Here is a 22,547-nt window from a genome sequence, read left to right as displayed (position 1 = left end):
TATATATATATATATATATATATATATATCTATCTATCTATCTATCTATCTATCTATCTATCTATCTATCTATCTATATATATATATATATATATATATATAGAGAGAGAGAGAGAGAGAGAGAGAGAGAGAGAGAGAGAGAGAGAGAGAGAGAGAGAGAGAGAAATATATATGTTTCATTTCCATCCCAGAATTCGAAAAATCTTTTCGCTCAGGTAAGGGCAGAATGCGGGCAAAAGCTTCAGATGCTACCGAGCATGCTCAGAAGACATTTCCGTCCGGGTCAAGCATCAAGCATCACAGAGACCGTGATTGCTCGGAATGTCACCGGTGGCGCCTCCTTTGCAAAGAGAGGCAAGATTGGGGCCCTCATGGAAGAAGGATTAGTATAGTTTCTCGGGTTCAAGGCGCGGATTCTAACATTCACAAGGAAACTAAAGCTGAGCAGGTAATTGCTTTAAAGCCGATTCAGTTCGCGGGAGATATTTGGCGCGCTCCTTTGGGAAAACCTCCACCCCAGTTCTTCCCAACTTCTCCCCCACCTTACTGGGCGAAGGGTGCCCGGGGGTGGGGGGGGGGGAGGAAAGAGCAGCAGGTGTTGCTGATTGACACTCTCGCGCTGCGCTGTCCCTCCCTCTGGTGACGCGAGAGGGCTCTGCCTCGACCACGTCTCTGCTTCCCCAGAGGCGGCGTTGAGAAGAAGGAAGGGAGCTTCCCGCGCTATATTATCCTGAATCTGGGGCGACGAAACGCAAGAATTGGGAGCGGGTCTGGACGCGGTCCGAATCGTTGGCTTGTCGCCTCGAGGAAAGAGGGGTCGGGCAAGGCAAGAGCAGAGCAGACGGGACGAAATAGCTGCTTGCTTGGGGATTTCTCGCTTGCCGCGCGGAGAAGCGAGCAGCCAACCCGAGAGTCTCGCCGAGCTCTTGGATTGGCAGGAGGAAGGTTGTGGAGGGCAAGGGGATAGATTTAAGCCAGCGTTTTCCAACCTTAGGAACTTGAAGATGCGTGGACTTCAACTCCCAGAATTCCCCAGCCAGCATAGCTGGCTGGGGAATTCTGGGAGTTGAAGTCCACGCATCTTCAAGTTCCTAAGGTTGGAAAACGCTGATTTAAGCAGCTAACAAGGGCGTTGCGGCGCTCATCTGGGTGAGCTAAGAGGGCGAAGAGCTCTTCCAGGTGGCAGCCAGCAGCTACTTGTTCCTCGGGCAGAAAGTGAAGCCAACTGAAGAAATCCTTTCCCGGATTTCTGCCTTTTCCGTCCCCTGGGCTATGGTGATGGACGACTGTTCTGTCTCAATAGTGGTTGACAAGGCCTTAAGTCAGGGGTCTTCAAACTTGGCCCTTTTATGACTTGTGGACTTCAACTCCCAGAATTCCTCAGCCAGCGTGCCTGGCTGAGGAATTTTGGGAGTTGAAGTCCACAAGTCATAAAAGGGCCAAGTTTGAAGACCCCTGCCTTAAGTGGTAGATTTCCCGGCTTCTGTAGCCCTCCCTTCGCCTGCCCAGGGGGAAGCAAGCAGGCTTTCTTTTTCTTTCTGGAAAGGGACTTTCTGTTATCTATGGGGATTAATAAAATACAAGCTGCGGCTCGCTATTATACCATCAGGTGGTGCTGTACTGTGCCAGGATTGGCGGATAAGTGCCTGGCGGGAAAACCATGTAAAGGGATTGGCTATCTGTGTACCTGGCCAGGTATATAAGGGGGTACAGGTAGCCCCTATTGTCGTCTTCAGTACGTCCACCAATAAAGAGCTGTTATGCTGAACCTTTGTCCTTCATACTGCCATGCGGTCAAAACCCACTACACAATACTTTCCTTTTGTGGAGGGTGGGGGGAACACAATTTGGGTTAAAAGGGAATTGGTCAGTTTCACCTTGTTGGTGGGGAAAAAGGTCCTTGCACTGCTGGCCTTTTTCTCTCTATATATTAAAGTTTGCCCTTTCATACCAGTGGATCATTTGACCAGTGAAACAAGATAATGCCATTTTCTCGTCCACTGATCAAATAAGCAAAAGTGCAATCCAAGGTTCTGAAGCAGATTTTGTAGATCAATCCTGAAATGTTTCCTACTGTGTCAGCAGAAAAAGTTTTAGCAAGTGAGAATTGTGCCCTGCTGACCCTCCCCGAGGACTTTTTATACCAGAGCACCACACGCTTCAGGACCCACTTTAGACCTGTTTGATCTCAAATTGCCTGTTTTGGGGTGCTGAGTTTGTTGGTGACTCTGCTTTAATATATTTGTAATCACAGCATAGCTAGTTTCCTGTGCACCATTGGGTTCTGTGGACCCTAGTGATATCATTCCGTTGCCTGACTAGGGATTTCTGGGAATGGAAGTCCACGCATTTTAAAATTACTGAGGTTGAAATATGCTGTTCCAGAGAGTATAGCATCTGGTCTCTTCCTTATTTAGAACTTCCCTGAACAAGTCACTATAGAAGCATGCAGCCATGGTCTCATCTATTGGAAAAAGTACTTGGTTACAAAATTGCCAACATGCTGACATATCATCATCAGAACTCATAGAACTTTGAAAAGCAACTGAGGAATGGCAATCAAAGCCTTTGAAACATTTCAGTATGGTCCTTTACATAATTTACAGTCAATCCTAACCTTTGGAAATTCCCTACCATAATGACCATCAGATTTTATTCTGCCAGCATAAGATCTGAAATTCAAATAAAATACATGTACAAACTATGACTAAGGTTATCAATTTGTTTTCTTTTGTGTGGAGTGGAGATGAGTCTTTTTTACTGCAGGACTATTGGCAGGTAGGAGATAGAGACAATGGAGGATGATTTTCTGTTGATCAGTTGGGAGAAAGGAGAGTAAGCACTGCACATCTCAGGATGTTCTTTCTATTCATGGCCTGCTGAACTGAAGACAATTAGGTAAAGTTTACATTGTTTTCTAAAGGATTGAAGGGAAGGGGTAGAAATTCAGATGATGTGGATGAGCCCAAGTGGTGATGAGTAGGTCTTACTGTTGCTATGCAACACCAATAGTGGGACATAAACCTTTCCAATCTAGACACTTCTGCACCTTTGCAACAGCTGACAGTACTCTTGTACAGCTGCTTTCTTACGTGAATAATATTTCAGTTATTCAGCTCTCCCCAATATAGAGAAAGTTTCTTCTCATATACTATAATGCATAAAGTGCTAGTCCTGGTTAATGAAATTATTTACCCAGTGCTTCAAGTCATGCAGCCACCACAATGGATTTTTACAACACACTGAGCCACAAACTAGCTGATTGCATTTCAGTGTAGTGTGTTCTGGGAACCCAGGCTAAATGTTGTTTCTTGTATATTCTTTGAAAAGTTTTGTTGGTTCTAAAAAGAGCAATGTAATTTCGTTATTTTTATGTGAAATTAAGACAATTGCATTGACGATTCTGTTTTAAAAAGTTGTCTAGGGAAAAGACTGATAGTACACAGATAGCCAAACAAATCTAGATTATGAGCAAAGAAAGTTGCCAAGAAAAAATGCTAGAAGAACTAACCAGTTTTGTGCTGTATATTTTTTCTTCCTTCTGTATTCATGCATATATCTAAGAACCTTCCAAGCTAATAAAGATGTTGATTACTTTAAAAATATGTCCAAAGCATTTATTAGCAAATGCAATAGATATGACCATGCATAATTCTAATTTTTGGAAGGCTCTACAGGCCTACTCTATTCATCTGCCAGAAGAATGGGAGAAAGAGACTGCACTAACTTTGATTTTAGTACAAAGAGAATCTGCTTGCATGCCTACTCAGAGCAAAACCAGAAATCAAAGCAGCTTTTTTTTCATTTGAGTTAACTGTAACACCATGCATGTATAAATTGTTTGGTTTTTGTTTTTTTAAAAAAGATGGCAGTGTTCTGGAAGCAGTTCTTCCTCTTTGTCTTAGAAAAAGAAATAACTATTTAATTTTTGATGGAGTCTAATTATCTTGTGGTTTAGAGCCATGAAGAGATAGAAACAAAATCATTCATACAGTATATTTCTTCTATAAGCAAATTGTATTGCAGGGATCTTGGTGGCCCAAGATTACATAGGGCTCTTGTAAAGTCCCCAGAGTCTAAGTTAAAAAGGGACATTAAAATTGTGACAGAAGAGGAGAAATAAAGGTGAAATAATCGTATTAGTCTTATTAAATTAACAGCAAATCAAATTTAGTTTTGTCTGGTCCCACCTTGCTGTTGCTCAAAGATCAAGTGCACTGCTAAACTTCCAATGGTTGTGTTTTTCAGTGTAATGGATAATGCTTGAATTAATAGTGCCAATTTCTGGCAATGGAGTCTGGTCTTTATTGCTTCCTATCACTCCACCAATAATAAGCCAATTTCCCAATTAAAGGTAAAGGTTGCCCCGCACATGCATGCTAGTCGTTTCCAACTCTAGGGGCCGGTGCTCATCTCCGTTTCAAAGCCGAAGAGCCAGCGCTTGTCCGAGGACATGTCCGTAGTCATGTGGCCGGCATGACTAGATGCCAAAGGCGCACGGAACGCTGTTACCTTCCCACCGTAGTGGTCCCTATTTTTCTACTTGCATTTTTACGTGCTTTTGAACTGCTAGGTTGGCAGAAGCTGGGACGAGTAACAGGTGCTCACTGTTACGTGGCACTTGTGATTCGACCCCCCAAACTGCTGACCTTCTGATCGACAAGCTCAGCGTCCTAACCCACTGAGCCACTGCGTCCCTAACCCTAACCCTTTACCTTTTAATTTCCCAATTACGGTAAGTCCTTACTAATCCCAATACGAGGGACGTGGTGGCTCAGTGGGTTAGGATGCTGAGCTTGTTGATCAAAAGGTCGGCAGTTTGGCGGGTCAAATCCTGAGTGCCGTGTAACAGAGTGAGCGCCTGTTACTCGTCCCAGCTTCTGCCAACCTAGCAGTTCGAAAGCACGTAAAAATGCAAGTAGAAAAATAGGGACCACTACAGTGGGAAGGTAACAGTGTTCCGTGTGCCTTTGGCATCTAGTCATGCCGGCCACATGACCACGGAGACGTCCTTGGACAAGCGCTGGCTCTTTGGCTTTGAAATGGAGATGAGCATTGGCTCCTAGAGTTGGAAATGACTAGTACGCATGTGCAGAAGAACCTTTACCTTTACCTAATCCCAATACATTTGGTTAAGGTTCATTCCTTAGTGCTAAAGCTAGCATTTCATTTATCCAGTATTTGGCCACATGAACCAACTAATTTCTATGGGATATAGAATTGTCTAAACTGGGTACAGCTTTATCTCTGAGAGACATATCAGCAGTGTCCAAAGGGTAACATAAAAGCCAAAACAATTAAAAGGCAGAAGCAACAAATCTGTGTTTTGTTTGCAGCTTTCGTGGAACATGGCTTTCAGAAATGTGAACAGAAAGAGACATATTGGTCTGCAACAACTTTCAGGTTTGGCTTCCACTGGACGGACACTTTTAGGACCCATGAAATTGTCCAAATTTATAGTTGATGAAAGTATTCCTGGTGGTGTGTTGATTTGCTCTCCACTAAGACTTCTTGAAAACATGGACTTAAACAGTGCTGTGGGGCAGCTTCTTAATGAAGCCATCCAAGCACAGAACAAAGATTTTAAAACAGGGATGACCACTCTGCTCTTTCTCGTTGGTGCATGGAGCAATGCTGTACTTGAGTGCCTTCAACATGATGTTCCACTTTCACTCATAGTAGCTATAATGTCTGAAGGTCTGGATTATTGCATTGAACAAGTGCAGTCTATTACATTATCACTACACAACATACAGCAAGAGCTAAAGGATATTCCTATAGAATGCGGTGACTTGAGCCTTATCAACAGTAGCTTTAGCCCCTCTGGAAGGCAGTTTACAGACATTAAGAAAACAGGTAGCAAGTCTGGCACTAGTATTTTAAATCTGCTTAAAAATGAACTATCAGAAGAAAAATCAGAAGATCATATGATCGAGCAAACAAATGATATCAATCCAGGCACACCCATCATCAACAGTACAAAATGTTTACTATCTGAGTCAATGAGCAGCAATTTTGTTTTCAGTGTTTGCAAGACAATGATTCAGAAAAACTCTGATTTGCGTAATTGTCATTTGGATGTATTGACTTATAACACAAGATCCAAATTAACCCACAGTAGATACTTTAGCGATGTAAATAAATGTCAGCCAGCACAACAAACAATACATCTGGATGGATGCCCAAAACCTTTTGACAAATTCAGTTATTTGGGACAACTAGCATTATCTCTTAGCCATGGAAATGAATCTGCCACAAAACTGATACAGGGCATTCTCAAATTCCAGCTTCCAGGTGCCAATCAAAAAAATGATACCTGTCCTTTCCAATTTAATATTTCAGAAATTGTGACATGCTGTTTATCAGGAATATCTGAAAGTCATTCATGTGTTTACCCTGGCTTTATCACGCTTGTATGTCCAGCAAAAGCTGCTGCTATGAAGCAATTTCAGGATATGCCTATTCGTGTTATTCTTATAAATGGTGATCTAACTGAAACTTGTCACCATTTAGGGTTTAACAGGTTAGAGAATATGAGCATATTTTCAGAAAATATGTCTCATTCAAAGGAAAGCTCAAGCTTATGGGTTGATTCTATACTAGACATTTTGATTCAGTCTAATATTAATTTAATTTTGGTACATGGTGACACATGTGAAATTCTAGAAGAAAAATGTCTCCTACATAAAATAGTGATAATTAATCATGTGGACCATAATGTGTTGAGAGCTTTTAGTAATATTATGAGAGCTGAGATAGTGACTTATATCAGTCAAGTGAATGAGGATTGCATTGTCAAAGGCATATGTGTGAATCTCTATGGAACTCTGGAATTAAATTTGGTGGAGGTCAGTGGCCAAATCCCACTTGCTTTAACAGCAGAAGGACTTCGATTGGTAACAGTTGTGCTCTGTTGCCCTTTTATGTCAAAGATGCAAGCCATAGAAGATCAGTTTTGGACCTGTGCGTATCGTCTGCATCATGCACTTCTTGATCAGGCTGTTTTTCCAGGAGGTGGTGCAGTTGAGCTCCTATGCCTTGGTTTTCTTGAAAAACTGGAAAAAGCAATCCCAAACTCTACAAGCCAGCTTCATTTTGCCTCTTCCTGGTTTACAAAATCTTCAGAACAATATAAATCATTGGTACTTAGTGTTTTGGCAAGTGGTTGGCGCCAGTACCTTTTTGCTGTCATGGGTAATGTAGCAAATTGTACATCAGAGTTTGAAACCAGCACTGTCATCCAGCAGCATCTCAGAAGAGCAGCCATGTATGATTCACTATCAGCCTACATCTTGGAGGAATTTAGGAAGGGAAAGATAGGAATAACCATTGAACATTCTATTATAAGTGGAAGGGCTTTGAAAGTGTGTGACAATATTACTGCTAAGATAGAAGCTTGGCGCAGAGCTCTACAATTGGTGCTCTTGGTCCTTCAGACTGATGCTGAAATTATTGCAGGCCCAAAGAAGGATGAATTGTTGAAATCACAAGACTCAGGTGACTTCCTGTTTTTATAGGACTCTGTTGCTGTTAATGGTCAATTAACACTATTAATAGCTATTAATAGTATTTGTGGGCAAAATCAACAGCAAAAATGTCTCTGAAAATACAGTCCAGAATTATGGAACCTTTGTTTCATAAAGTTCACCCTCAGGGAATGAGTTTAGTTTGTGAAAGACTCATTGCCATTATTTCAGTATAAATTGTAACTCTGGTTTCCTTAAACCCCTTTAATTCTATGAAAATTTTGTCTTATCAAACAGAAATATTAAAGAGCTCAACAGCATAGAAAAGGTACTTTTAAAAGCAATGTTTGTATCAAGATGTTCCTTAAATTTGTTTTAATAAATGCTTACATTTAGAGTGTAAAACAAGGTTTTTAAAGTGGTTGTATGTACAGAATATGTGTAAGCAATAAGCTCTGAAAAATAATCTTTTAAATAGAAATTATACTTCATTTTTTCTGTTCTGTTTTGACTTAAAAGTTTTGAGGTTATTGCTGTTCTGAAAATCTGTATGCATACATAATCTCTTATACAGACCCAGTTTCAAGTCTGAGAGGACTTTCTAGAAACCTGTAGTATAGTAAGGCACACTTACATAGCCTGAGCTATTACAAAACAGTATTCAACTTCTGAGTCTAGCTGATTTTCTTTTCTCATAATCTTCCTAATGTGCTCACTGTAGGGCACTATGATGGTATCTAAATGACACCAAGATCAATGAGAGATGTGAAGGCATGCCCTCCCCCACCCACCCCCAGAAAAACCCTGACAATTTTAGAAAGAAAAAGAGGGGGAAATAGATATTCTCCACTCTTCCCCCATTTTCCCTTTGGATTTTGTATACATATTTTCTTTCTTTTGTGTACTTAGACTCTGCTGGCTGTGGCTGATTAGATAGCATGATAGTCTAGAAAAAAAAATCTAGTAAGCCAAGAGACTGGCCTGTATGAATCAAGAAACCCCTGGTTCAAATCTACAGGATCCTAATGAATTGTCTTTAGATAAAATGTAGTCTCCTTCAAACTTAAAATCTTGCAGTCTATATAGAATATTGGGATAGGATTATTATAAGAGTACTGAAATATGATGCTAAGTTTCTTGACTACCTAGGTAATATATTAAAACCACTATAAATCCTAATTGTGATAATTGCCCTATTAATTTCATTGGGATGGATTAGAGAATTATCCAGGTGTTTTGACTTTCATTGACAATGGTCCTAATGATCTATGTTTGTAAGATTTCTAGGGCAACACATTCAAACCCCCATTGAAACTTTCCCTACCTTTCTTGTGAAGAAACCGTCTTCTTCCTATATCTGTTCTAAGTCCCTAACAGATTAGAGGCCTTCAAGAAAAGGAGAAAAAAATTCGATCTACGGATCAAACACAGCATACCGGAGTGTAAAAAGAACTGACTGTTCTTTTTAGCCAGCAGATGGCAACCTATACTGCTATTTGCTACTCCCTTAAATACAGTTAACCTTAAACATTTAAATTTAAAAAAGCATAATTTTGTTGCACATAAAACTATATTCATTCAGTCTGTGTTCATACAGTGTGAGAAAGGTCAGTTAGAGAATCAAATAAAAGCATATTTGCACATCATCAGGGAAGAAGAGCTATTCTATCAGCCTGCCCCAGGTGCCTGATGTGGACCCAGTAGGTTTTCAGAAGGAAGTTGGGATTTTTCCTGAAGCTCTATGTAGTTAGGAATTAACATGCAGCTGGGACCTTATATTGAATCATATATGTGCAGATGCTTTGGGTTTTTGGATCCTGTAATGTCCACTGTTTTAATGAAAAAACTCTTGGACATGAAATTGTGCAGGAGTTTCCTGGTGCACTGCTAGAGAAAAAAATGAATCCAACTGAACATAGCTGACAACCTTCTTTAGGACATACTTTGTGATAATAACAAGTCATAAAGAAAATGTATTTCTCAGTTCTAAGCCCACCTATCTCATATACATCACTCTGGACAACTTATAACAACTTATAACCCTGTTCCTGGTAACCAGGCCCCTATCTGGTAAGAAGAATCCAAGGAAGTCCTTGTGGGGCCACTGTGTCAGGCATCTGTCAGATAAAAATCACTCAGATTACTGTCTTGGATTTCAGCTGGATAGTCCTATGAACGTGACTAGGGCATGTTCAGTTACCTGAACATAGTTTCAGCCAGTTGGTCCTGGGGAAGGACAGGGTCCTTGCAGGTGGGAGCTCTGCCACCTGTGTTCTGGACCTGTGCCCCTCCCGGATTATCAAACCTTCCTGGGAGATGACATATGGTTGCATCCAAGCAGTGTTTAATGCCTCTTTGCAGAAGTAGGTGGTTCTCTCTGCCTTGAAGGAGGCAGTAGCTCGCTTCAAGAAGTCATTTCTAAACCTGACTTTTTTTGAAAAACTTTGTCCAGTGTCCTATTCTCCCTTTTTAGGAAGCTTGTTGATGTGGTGGTAAGTGCTCAGCTTCAAAGAGCTCCAGAAGAAGATCTTTTTCATTTGGGATTTAGGCTGAGTTAGTAGTAGTGAGAAGATACTGATACCATGGAGTGTGGGAAAGACATTTTGAGACTGGTTGAAGCTGCCAAGATCAGATAAAAGACAGCAAAACCTCAGCTGGAAAGAAGGAAGGGCAAGAAACGCAGAAGAGACATTCCCAAGCTTCTCCAGTGATAAAGGAGATGTGGGAAAGAGAGAATTGTACTTCCAGATTCACAAGATTCTGTCAGTGTACCATTGCAAATAAAGTAGAATTAATTCATCTGGTTGTGAGTCCAGTCTGGTTTATTCCATGAGGCTGACATCAATCTAGATGCCCAGAGTTGCTTTGGATAGTGAGATGGGCATATAAATTTAGTAAATACAATCTCCCAAGTCTGAAATATTTCATGAACAGCTACAATATAGGTCTGTTTGCTGTTCCAGCAAACTAAAAACAATTAGCCAATTAATTATTTTATTAGGCTAGCACAACAATTGTATCCACACCTTTCTGATTACCTTGTTTATATAACTGGTTATATAACTGTAGTTATAAAGCCACTATTTCATTTGTATGTTTGAACATGCTGTGTGAAAAAGATTCTTCACTGAATGCATTTCAGTGGGGATAAAAAGCAAACAGGCAGTTTAGCAGCCTCCTGAAACATTTTTCCTTGATAAAAGGAAAGCTTGTCATAGTGTACAACAGTATGAACAGGACCTATACAAGGCTCTATGTGATGTGTTCCTTGAAATAAACAAGCAAAGAGATAAAGTGCAGTTTCATATTTATGTTTACAAGTTTTATTTTTAATTTTTCACACCATTTCTAGAACACAGCAAATTACTTTTCTTTACACAAAAATAGAACTGCACAATTGTTTTTACCCTAAGTTTCTTTTGGAAAACCACGTTCTGAGTTCTCATAAAATTCCTATCCACATTAAGTGATATAAAAATTGGACAATTGTGCCATACAATACATTTAAACTTTTTGTTTGGTTCGTCATGTTTCTTGAAAAAAGCTGTAATTACTGGGTTTATGTATTGCAATAAATCAAAAATCCTTGTTCACAAACCACAATAACTGGGTTAAAACCACAAACTAAAATCAAGAAACCATATGGTTTGGCACTATGCATAAACAACTTTTCCAGCTTCCTTTTTGCCTGCTTCCATTTCCTATAAGTCATGCACTTCTTGACATTGCTTTTTCTACTCTATATAAAGTGCTTTTTTTGCACTTTTAGATCTGTTTTAATTAGCATCGTATGTAACATAGCATTAGTATATTATTTCCTAGTCTTTATCAGTCTTCAGCCAAAACAAGCATGCCTCAGAATAACAGCTGAAAGAGACCTTGGATGTCTTCTAGTCCAACCTCCTGCTCAAGCAGGAAACCCTATACCATTTCAGTCAAATGGTTGTCCAATCTCTTCTTAACCAACCTCCAGGGTTGGAGCATCCACAACTTCTGGAGGCAGGTTGTTCCACTGCTTAATTGTTCTAACTGTCAAGAAATTTCTCCTTTGTTCTAGATTGGTTCTCTCCTTGATTAGTTCCCATCTGTTGCTTCTTGTCCTGCCTTCCGGTGCTTTGGAAAATAGGTTGAAAGTAAGCAGATTACCTGGGAGAAGGACCAAAAAGGAAGAACACTTGAAAAAGAGAGTAGAGAGATTGATGAAAAAATGTAACCAAAGGGAAGACTAGAAATAGCTGTATGGTTTTGGTGAGCTATTTTCCATGAAAAACAGAAAGGTCAGCAGGAAGAACTATATGTGGTAGGAGGGAAGTGGATCTCTGGGATCTAGGAGGATGTAACTCAAAGCCAAGAAAATCTTCAGGGAACTGCAAAGACCTGCCTGAGCATGAGTATACAGGAATTGGAGAAGACAGAAGGTCCTGAACCATGAATCAGAAACCTCTAGGAAATTAACAGGAGACAAGAAGAAATACTCCCACTAAAATTTGGATTAAGGATTGCAATTTGTGGAAAACGGGGATTAGTCATGACTCATACCTATCTAAATGGAGAAATGATAATTCCTGCTCTTGGAAATAATATAAAAGTTCTAGGCCAGCATCTACAATCAAATCACATTACTTTTAGACATGCAAGTGAGCTTCATGGATTCTGATATTTGAAGATGATTATAACTATTTCAAGAGATTTGCTTCTGAATTTTGTAGCAGAAATTGATTGTCTTTTGAGTTATCTTAGGTCTTCTTAGTTTTGCACCATCTAAACTATTTGAGCCCAGATAATGCTTATAGCTGTGTGCCCCAGTCTTTTCATAGCACTCAATGAGAGACTGATATTTTGAAATATTGCTAACATTTTATCAGCACTAAATACCGTACTCCCATCCCACTTGTAGTTGATTGGGTATTTCTTATTCAAACTAAAAGAAAATATTCTTTTTAAAAAAATGCAACTTATTTTTATTTTACAAGCCTTGCGCTTTTCATCTCTTCCAAAGAAGATTGAATTGCTGTTCTCTGGCCTGACTAGAGGGGTGAGGAAATAATGTTACCAGCAGGAATAGCAGCATTACCATCACCACCACCACCATTGTCATCACCATCACAATTATTACCACTGTAATAGTGATGAGGATAACAACACTCCTAGATTAGATGTGACTATGCGAATATTACAACACTCCTAGATTAGATGTGAATTCAGCCTCTTTCAGATTGAAAGAGACAGGAGAGAGATGGGAATCAAGGGTCCTGACTGAGAGGGTCAAGGGTCATTATTTAGCAAAATTGCAGTCGTTCTTCAGGGATTTTCTATACAAATCACGAGGATCAAATCTAAGTTGGTATACTCTTACACCATGGCTCTCTAGTAGCATACGTAAAGGGTGATTTGATTCCTTGCTTCCCAAAGCAACTGGACTCCATACTCCCAATTTGCAAAGGATACCAGTTATGTGAATTCAGTTTCCACTATGCATAATTAACCTATTCATTAACAGTCCCCCACCAAATAGATAAATATTTTATAGTATAAATCAGGAAGTTAAAATGTTTCTTTTGCAAATGACAATTTCATTTTCATTTTCTAAGAATGCCTCTCTGGTACAGATCACTTACTATATATTTTAGGAAAATTCATGGAAATTAAGAAAATAATTAGGCTGGTATTTTATTGTGCAATTTGTTAACTTATTGATTATTTTTTAATTTAAAAGTCTTTATAAAAGATAAAACACCATAAAGTCATATTGTCCAGGGAATTAGTGGTTATATTGATTTCGGTGTGTGCCATGTTGGGGCCTCAGGTTACAAAGTGATGGCTGCAAATTTTGATGATTTCAAATAACTCCTGTGGTTAAGCAAAGGCAAAAAAGGGCTACTATTAAGTCTTTCCAGCATTTTTGGTTGCTGCTCTATTTAGCCTATATGACAAGGCTTTTCAAATGGTGTCCCATGATGGTTTAAGGGCAAAAAAGAAAGTTCACTCAAACATAGCCAATTATTATCATTAGCACTCTGCCTCTTGATCAAGGGACGTAGGATTTTATTTTTAACTGACAGGTTCCATGGCCTGAAATTGTTAGAAGCCTCCTGCCTGGAGGAATGTTTTTAAAGCATGAACCAGTTCTGAGTTAGTTCTGAGTCCTGCAACATCAGCCATGTACCTGCTGCTGCCTGTTGAGGTGTTCATGTTGTACCATGTCAATTAACAAGACAATTGTGAAGCACAGAATGTGAATGTGAGAATGTAAATTGTATATTTTATGAACAAAGGAATACACATTCCTATCTAACATTATTTTAGTCATTTTTCCCTATAGAAGAACGAACAGGAAAAGATTAGTTTGTCCTTCTGCAATGGCTAGCCTCTGCAGATGAAGATAAAGATTCTCAAAAGGCTCAGTACAGTCCTATTTCACTCCTCATTGCATAAATCACACAAATTGTTAAACAGTACTTAAAGCAGCAACGCAATCTATGAAAAATATTTAGTATTTTTAGTTTGAGAAACTCATGACAGATGGAAAAGAAACTGAGTAGGACAGCTCTAGGTAAAGGTAAACTGAGTAGGACAGCTCTACTGCAGCCCAAAAGGTCATCCTTCCACATAGGGACATTGAACTTTTGTGTAGGGAATATTTACCTCAGGACATAGTGTTTGTTTATTGTCATCTTCCTGAATGTAAGTCCCATGCTGACTATGTTACAATAGCAGCTTTTATTATTTCTCTTCTTCCTTTACTTCAGTTATTAAGACCATATATATTCAGAAGCCAATGTTCTGAATCCTAGATATAAATCTAAAATTGGGACAATCTAATTATTTCTTCTGTATTGTATGACACTGTTCAACACTTCCGTTCTACATAAGAGTTTTTGCTAGGAACTTCCGTATGTTATCAACCATTCTTAACAAAGATAGTTGTCTAGGAGGTCACTATCATTTCTTAATGCAGACACTGCAGTAGGAGAACCAGCTTAATCTATGGTGTGAAAAATGAGAATCTAATAACATGTTTTTACTATTTTTTTTACTATATTTTATTAAAAGGCAATATTTACTATATTTTGTTAAAAGGAAATTTATTAAGAAAAACAATTTTTATTAAAGGGCATTGTGTTTCAAAGTTTATGCAATTTAATAAGCTTTTATTTAAAAATTTATTCATTTTAATAAAATGTGTTAGTCATATAAGATGCTAACAGATTCCTAGGTTTTTTTTTAATATCAGAAGAGTGATATTTAAAACACAAGATTCAGCTGCCAACTTTGTTTTCCTAGAAGTTCTCCATACGATATTTCAACCTGGAACTATTTTATTATAAAATCAACATTGTTTTTCCCTCATTATTTCAAGCGATCCCTGTGGCTTTTGCTGGACTAAAATTTATTTCAATAACAACTCAGAGAGACTGTCAGTATATAAAACCATGCACCTGCATTACCATTGCATCTTCATTCCATAATGGAAGGCACTCTTCTTGTTGCTCTGGTAACATAGGTGATGAGACTTGCAGTGTGGTTATTTGTATCATATTCTGTATGAGTTGGAACACTTTACACTCAAAATTCTTTTTTTCTAGTTTTCACTCATTTAGCAATTACCTATTAAATATCTTTTTTTTGGAGACTTTGAATTTCAGCCAAAGTACTTGACACCTTTCTTTTGGGTATAGTTTCTATTTATTTCAGTTATTATTGATATAGCTGCCAATCCCAAACAGACAACTCACAAACAATTAAAAATTATATAAAACCACACAAAACCCCCCAAATAAAATTCATAAAACAAAATCCATAGCTGAGATGTCCATCAGTAACAATCAACACAGCCTTGCTTGATGGTAAAATTATGTTTTCTAGACCTTATAGAAAGCCAGCAGGGTTGAGGCCAATCTGATGTCTCGGGAGATGTTCCAAGGCTCTCTTCCTGGACCTCATCAGACAAGACTCCCTAGCAGTTGGGACCCAGAGCATGCCTCTCCTGCTGGATCTGATGGGATGGATAGATATGACTGAAAAAAGGTAGACCCTCAAATAATCTGGTCCCATGCCATGAAAGGTTTTAGTAATCACCAACACCTTGAATTGAACCTGAAAGCAAAGTGGCAACCAATGCAGCCCCATCCAGAACGAAAGGGAATGTCCCCAGAAATGGTGGGTCCCCACATCCAAAGCTACTCAGTGTTGCACAGATTGAAATGAAGTCTGATGTTCCCCATGCAACCTCCCACAGCCTCCAGACATCAAGACAGGACTTCCATGGCACCATTTATTTGGCCTAGAGTGGAGATGTAGAGCTAGATACCTTGCTCAATAGTAGTAACTGTGAGAGGGATCCCAGAGTCCTAGTGGACAATCACTTAAATATGAGCCAGCAGTGTGCTGCAGCTGCCAAAAAAGCCAACACAGTGCTAGGCTGCATTAACAGAGGGATAGAATCAAGATCACGTGAAGTATTAATACTACTTTACAATGCCTTGGTAAGGCCACACTTGGAATACTGCATCCAGTCTTGGTCACCACGATGTAAAAAAGATGTTGAGACTCTAGAAATGATAATGATAACTTCATTGTCACTTTGAATGTACACCAATCGGCATACATCAAAATGAAATTTTGTTGCATACAGCTCTCAAAGGGTCACCACCTCCGATATATACTCCTTGTTCGTGGCCCGCTCAAATTTCACATTGTCCATTTTAGTCTCTAGGGAGTGAACGATGGCAAACAGGACAGATGGAAATGGGGCTCCATGTGGATTAGCCCTCAAGTTAGCTTGTATTCTGACAACCTCGTCTTCTTTCCTTTTTCTGATCCCGACTCTTCCACCTTTTCCTTTAAGAGGCCTTGCTTCTTTTCGCCCCTGGAGCACACTGCCGCCGCCACCAACTCCTCCAAAAGCCTCTCTCTTTTCCTCTGGGCCTGCCGACAGCCTCATCCAGTTCCTTCGCTCCATAAGCTCCAGGTCCTCTCCTCCTCTGCCTCCTCTGGAAACAGCCCTGATTTGCACAGAGAAGAGCAACAAAGATGATTAGGGGACTGGAGGCTAAAACATGTAAGGAACAGTTGCTGGAATTGGGTATGTCTAGTTTAATGAAGAGAAGGAAGAGGGGGGACATGATAGCAGTGTTCTAATATCTCAAGGGATGCCACAAAGAAGAGGGAGTCAAGCTATTCTCCAAAGCGCCCGAAGGCAGGACAAGAAGCAACGGATGGAAACTAATCAAGGAGAGAAGCAACCTAGAACTAAGGAGAAACTTCCTGACAGTTAGAACAATTAACCAGTGGAACAACCTGCCTCCAGAAGCTGTGAATGCTCCAACAATGGAAGTTTTTAAGAACAGTCTGGACAGCCATTTGTCCGAAATGGTATAGGGTTTCCTGCTTGAGCAGGGGGTTGAACTAGATGACCTCCAAGGTCCCTTCCAACTTTACTATTATTTTTATTATTATTAGCATACTAATGGTATCTTCTTGTTCAGTTACTAAGTTATGTCCGACTCTTCACGACCCCATGGACTACAGCCAGCCCCACCCCCATCCTCCACTGTCTCCCAGAGTCTCCCAAACTCATTCCAACAGCATTGATGATACTATCTAACCATCTCATCCTCTGCTGTCCTCTTCAATCTTTCTCAACATCAGGGTCTTTTCCCATGAGACCTCTCTTCTCATTAGGTGACCAAAGTATTTGAGATTCAGCTTCAGTATCTGTCCTTCCAAAGAACAGTCAGGATTGATTTTGTTTAGGATTGACTGATGAGTCCAAGGAACTCTCAAAAGTCTTCTCCAACAATGGTATCTTACCCTGTACCATTGAATAATCTCCACCCAGTCACTTTATATAGATATTAACAAGAGTGGAAAAAGTACCTAAGATGTGGCATCCCACAAAACAGGGACCCCTCCCCCCAATCAACATCAACTGGAATAGGTCCTACAGGACAGAAGAAAACTAGCAGAGCACACTGCCGCCCACTCCATTCCCCAAAACCGATCCAGAATGATACCATACTAGATGACACAGTTTTGACTATATAAACAAGGTGGGTTTGTATAAATAAATCTTTTTATCATAATCATTAACAAAACATCTGTCAATATTAAATATTGAATAGCATTTGATGCTTATTTTTGTTTTGTCCTTTTTGTATAAGTATTGGGGTTAGGATTCACTCTTTGTATACTAAATGTTTATCTTTTTCCCATTTCCCTGTCTAGTACATCAGGGCCTTTCAACCAGTGGTACGGGTACCACCTGTGGTACATTGGCACCTGGCAGGTGGTATGCGACCATCCTAGAAAAGTGGTAGCAGGGGAGGGGAATGAGCTGAACCAGGGGCAGCACTGCACAAGCCTGAGCGAGAGATGGCTGGAGCTTCAGGGCTGTCAGGGCTCAGCAGAAGCGCCAGGATCAGCGCTTCTTTGGGGCTGTCAGGGCTCAGCGGAAGCACCAGGATCAGCGCCAGGCTCCAGCTGGAGCTCAACACTGATCCTGGCACTTCTGCTTAGCCCAGAAGAAGCGCCGATCAGCTGGAATGTTGCAGCATCTCCAGGATCTTGTGATTTACATTCAGATGCTTGGCAACTGATTCATATTTATGATGGTCACAGTGTTCCAGGGTCATGTGAAGTGACCAAAACCTGCTGCAACCACCCAGCAGAGGGGTGGGGGGGGAATAAAAACCAAACACCACCCCACCCCCGCTGCCAATCCTCAACAGAAATGCTCACAACAATGAAAACCTCGGACAGGAGGAAGAGCGCCGCCAGGCGGGCAGGCAGGTGTCTTGCTTGGCTGTGGCTTGGGGGGCACTTTTTTAGTGCCATTGTAACTTCCAACAGTCACTAAGCAAATTCTTGTAAGTCGAGGACTACCTGTACTTCATCACTTTTTTCCTTTTTTTTTTGTCATCAAGTTTTTGACACCTTGCTAGACGACTGGTGGTACTCGGATGTTGCCATATCCTAAAAGTGGTACAATGGGTGAAAAGGTTGAAAAGACCTGTACTACATAAAAGGATTTTTCGTTCATTCTGGAGTTTCCTTTCTAAATATGCTTGCCTGAAGCAATTTCTCCTTTAAAAAAAATCTTTTTAGTTTTAGAAACCTTTGGGTACTAAAAGCTGATTATAGCTGCTGTAGCTGCTGTTTAGCTGTTGAGTTGATCTGATGCTTTAGTGTGGTTTTATTTAAGTTGTAGTTTTATTTTTGCTGTTTATTGTGGTTTTATGCAGACTTATGTTTAATTATATTTAATGCTCTTGTGTTTTGTTGTAAGCTAGAGTTTGCTGTAGAGGCCACATGGCAAGATTAAAATGAATAGAAATGTTAAATGAATAACATACAGAAAGATACAAACGTTACTATCAAATTAGAATCTCTCAGCCCAATTCACAGGGTTGTTGTGATGAAAATAGAAGGAGGGAGAATTAGTTGTGCTTGCTGCCTTGAGTTATTTATAAAAATAATAAAGATGAGTATACATAAACAAATACTTATTAAATCATTTTCATATACTACAGTAATGGGAGTGATGAACAAGCTGAAACTTCATGAAGGGGTCAATAAGCTGAAAAGTATGTGGACCCCTGGTTTAAAATCATGTACCAGAGATCAAGATGTATATGTCCATTTTACATCTCCTGACTTTGATTTGCTGAGTTTTGACAACCCATACTTTGTCAATCCAGATGTCATGTTATGCCATAGTGATGTTTCTTTATTGTAGGTACAGGCAGGATTTCGAAGAGGCAGAGGAACTAGAGATCAAATTGCTAACATACGCTGGATCATGGAGAAAGCTAGAGAGTTCCAGAAAAACATCTACTTCTGCTTCATTGACTATGCTAAAGCCTTTGATTGTGTGGATCATAACAAACTGTGGCAAGTCCTTAAAGAGATGGGCATACCAGACCATCTTATTTGTCTCTTGAGAAACCTATATGCGGGTCAAGAAGCAACAGTGAGAACTGGACACGGAACCACTGATTGGTTCAAAATTGGGAAAGGAGTCCGGCAAGGCTGTATACTGTCGCCCTGCCTATATGCAGAGCACATCATGAGAAAGGCAGGGCTAGATGAATCAAAAGTTGGAATTAAGATTGCCGGAAGAAACATCAACAACCTAAGATATGCAGATGATACCACTCTAATGGCAGAAAGTGAAGAGGAACTAAAGAGCCTCTTGTTGCGAGTGAAGAAGGAGAGTGCAAAAGTTGGGTTGAAACTAAACATTAAGAAAACCAAGATCATGGCATCCGGCCCTCTCAATTCCTGGCAAATAGATGGGGAAGAAATGGAGGTAGTGACAGATTTTATTTTCCTGGGCTCCAAGATCACTGCAGATGGGGACTGTAGCCAAGAAATTAAAAGACGCTTGCTCCTTGGGAGGAAAGCCATGGCAAATCTAGACAGCACACTAAAAAGCAGAGACATCACCCTGTCAACAAAAGTGCGTATAGTCAAGGCTATGGTCTTCCCAGTTGCAATGTATGGCAGTGAAAGCTGGACCATAAGAAAGGCTGAGCGCCAAAGAATTGAAGCCTTTGAACTCTGGTGCTGGACAAGACTCCTGCGAGTCCCTTGGACTGCAAGGCGATCAAACCGGTCAGTCCTAGAGGAGATCAACCCTGACTGCTCTTTAGAAGGCCAGATCCTGAAGCTAAAACTCAAATACTTTGGCCACCTAATGAGAAGGAAGGACTCACTGGAGAAGAGCCTAATGCTGGGAAAGATTGAGGGCAATAGAAGAAGGGGACGACAGAGAATGAGGTGGCTGGATGGAGTCACTGAAGCAGTAGGCGTGAGCTTAAATGGACTCCAGAAGATGGTAGAGGACAGGAAGGCCTGGAGGAACATTGTCCATAGGGTCGCGATGGGTCGGACACGACTTCGCAACTAACAACAACAATGACATGTCTGAAATGTCATATATTCACCAGCTGACTTCAAATAAGTTAGCTGTAGATTCTAATTTGTTGAATAAGACATTATGTCTTATTGCTGTACTTTACTTACTTTTTAGGATAGCATTAAATTAATAACATTGACAATCATTGTAAATATGTGATCAGCTTTAATTCTTTCCCCTTAGTCCAATACAGTCATTCAGGGTTTTAACCTGTGGACTGACACTGGAGGCATGAAAGTTGATCAGTTGTGCATAGAATGAGTAGAAATTGTGTTAGAATTTGCTTCAAGCTTTGTTTCTCATTTTACCTGTGCAAACTGTCAATATGTAGTTACAGCACACCAAAATTGGAGAACCTTTGGAATACATTGATGAAAATGTAATTAGTAAATGTGGTATATTTCTTGCCCAATGGAATAATTATATTCATTCATTTGTACTTTTAGGGGAAGATAGTACTCCAAAGTTTGAAAATCAAAATATATACATTGATAAATTTGATCTCTGTTTAGAAATATTCTAATTCTATAAACATATCCTAAGAAAAAAATATCTTCTTTAAATCCTAGATTATGGTGTATATATGAGTTAATTCATATTTAATGCTTATTCCTGTAGATTTTTTTAAATGACACAGTCTGCTCAGTGTGTTTCTAAGTATTGTTCCAGAAGATAATTGGGCAAATGTACAGGGTCTCCCTTCCACAGGCACACATGCAGTAACAAACATACCCCTCTTTAATGTTTCAAAAGAATCCTCCCTCCCTTCTCTTTCTTTCTTTCTTTCTTTCTTTCTTTCTTTCTTTCTTTCTTTCTTTCTTTCTTTCTTTCTTTCTTTCTTTCTTTCTTTCTTTCTTTCTTTCTCTCTCTCTCTCTCTCTCTCTCTCTCTCTCTCTCTCTCTCTCTCTCTCTCTCTCTCTCTCTCTCTCTCTCTCTCTCTCTCTCTCTCTCTCCTCTCTCCCTCTCTCCCTCTCTCCCTCTCCTCACCCTTCTCTTCCTTTTGCTTCCCTTCCCTTCCACATCTTCTCTTCTTTGGCAAATAACTGGGCAATTCATCAAAGGCTGAAAGGTCAGCCAGAATACAAAGTTGAAATGCTAATTTCAAAGTAAGTGTGCTGCAATTTTTCCAAGAGCAGTCATGTTAATTAAATGTGCTCCATATTCATCTGACATAATTTAGTTTACTCTACAGACTTCACATATTATTCATCTTCCAAAAGCATTTCTTTAAAAGAGCTTTAGCTGGAGAAGAGTTAATCAAACATAATTTCAGTGTAAATTCACCTATATGTTTGCTTGCTTTGATATATGGAGAAAAATATTTCATTTCTCAATCAATAATTATCTTAATTAAAATATTGCTTGTTGATATTTTATATTTTTAATTCATCAGTTCTAGCATATTTCAGCATGTTTAAATGAGGCTCTGTTTTGTTCTCACTATAAAGTGGTGCTGAGAATTGCAGCAGTTTTTAGCTCCCCCACCTCAACCTGGCTATAATATCAGGACCAACTGTTGACTTTAACACAGACAATGAAAGATTATTTTTTCATTCCCCTTGAAAATTCAGCTTTGTAACACCTTTAAATGCTTTGAATAGGCCTCTATTACATCTCACCTGCTTTAGAATCTCTTTTGTGTCTTCCAGGTGTTTTGGACACATTTCTCTTTCATGAATCTATCCTTTAGTCTTTTGTTTGTCTCCTGTGGTTTCCTCCACTAAGTTTTCCTCTTCTGAGAATGATGGCTCCAGCCCTTTCTGTCCATTTATTTAATTTCCTAGTGTCCTGATTTTTCTAGTTGGAATTTCTTATAGAGAGTCTAGACAGATATGTCCTCTTATATTTTTCCTGGAGCATCATTAGTTATCCTTTCCCAATACAGTTCTGAGTCAGAGGATCTATTCCAGGTCTCAAATTCCCCTACCATGTTCTGATTATGTTAGTTGGAGGGTGAGAAAGTTTGCTGATTTCTTTTGCCACCTAACTTTCTCCTATGTTTTTCTTCATAACATATTCTAGCAGAAGCACTAAGACAGACATGTCAAACACAAGGCCTGGGGGCCGGATGCGGCCCACGAAGTGGTTTCATGTGGCCCGCGAAGCCATCCTGGAAACAGTGAGGGAACGGCCCCCACTGCCTTGGCCCAGAGACCCTCCTT

The 22,547-nt window shown here is 39.8% G+C and overlaps 1 protein-coding gene across 2 annotated transcripts; it reads left to right on the top strand.

Annotated features, from left to right (window-relative positions):
• The first annotated feature begins 291 nt into the window (after window positions 1-291).
• On the top strand, window positions 292-10,242 carry BBS12 (Bardet-Biedl syndrome 12). 2 transcript variants are annotated; one of them, XM_081332269.1, is made up of 4 exons: window positions 292-448; window positions 2,418-2,898; window positions 5,337-7,497; window positions 9,940-10,242. In XM_081332269.1, exons 3-4 carry the CDS (start codon window positions 5,349-5,351, stop codon window positions 9,960-9,962), a joined length of 2,172 nt encoding a protein of 723 aa, XP_081188395.1. In that variant the 5' UTR covers window positions 292-448; window positions 2,418-2,898; window positions 5,337-5,348; the 3' UTR covers window positions 9,963-10,242. The 2 variants fall into 2 exon arrangements, with proteins under 2 accessions (XP_081188395.1, XP_081188396.1); XM_081332270.1 differs by lacking the exon at window positions 9,940-10,242 and having other exon boundaries at window positions 5,337-7,918.
• Window positions 10,243-22,547: the final 12,305 nt, after the last annotated feature.

This window comes from Vipera berus, assembly GCF_964194415.1.
Source record: "Vipera berus genome assembly, chromosome: 7".
NCBI lineage: Eukaryota > Metazoa > Chordata > Lepidosauria > Squamata > Viperidae > Vipera > Vipera berus.
Note: the sequence above shows the minus strand (reverse complement) of the source record. Positions and strands in the feature narration are given on the sequence as shown.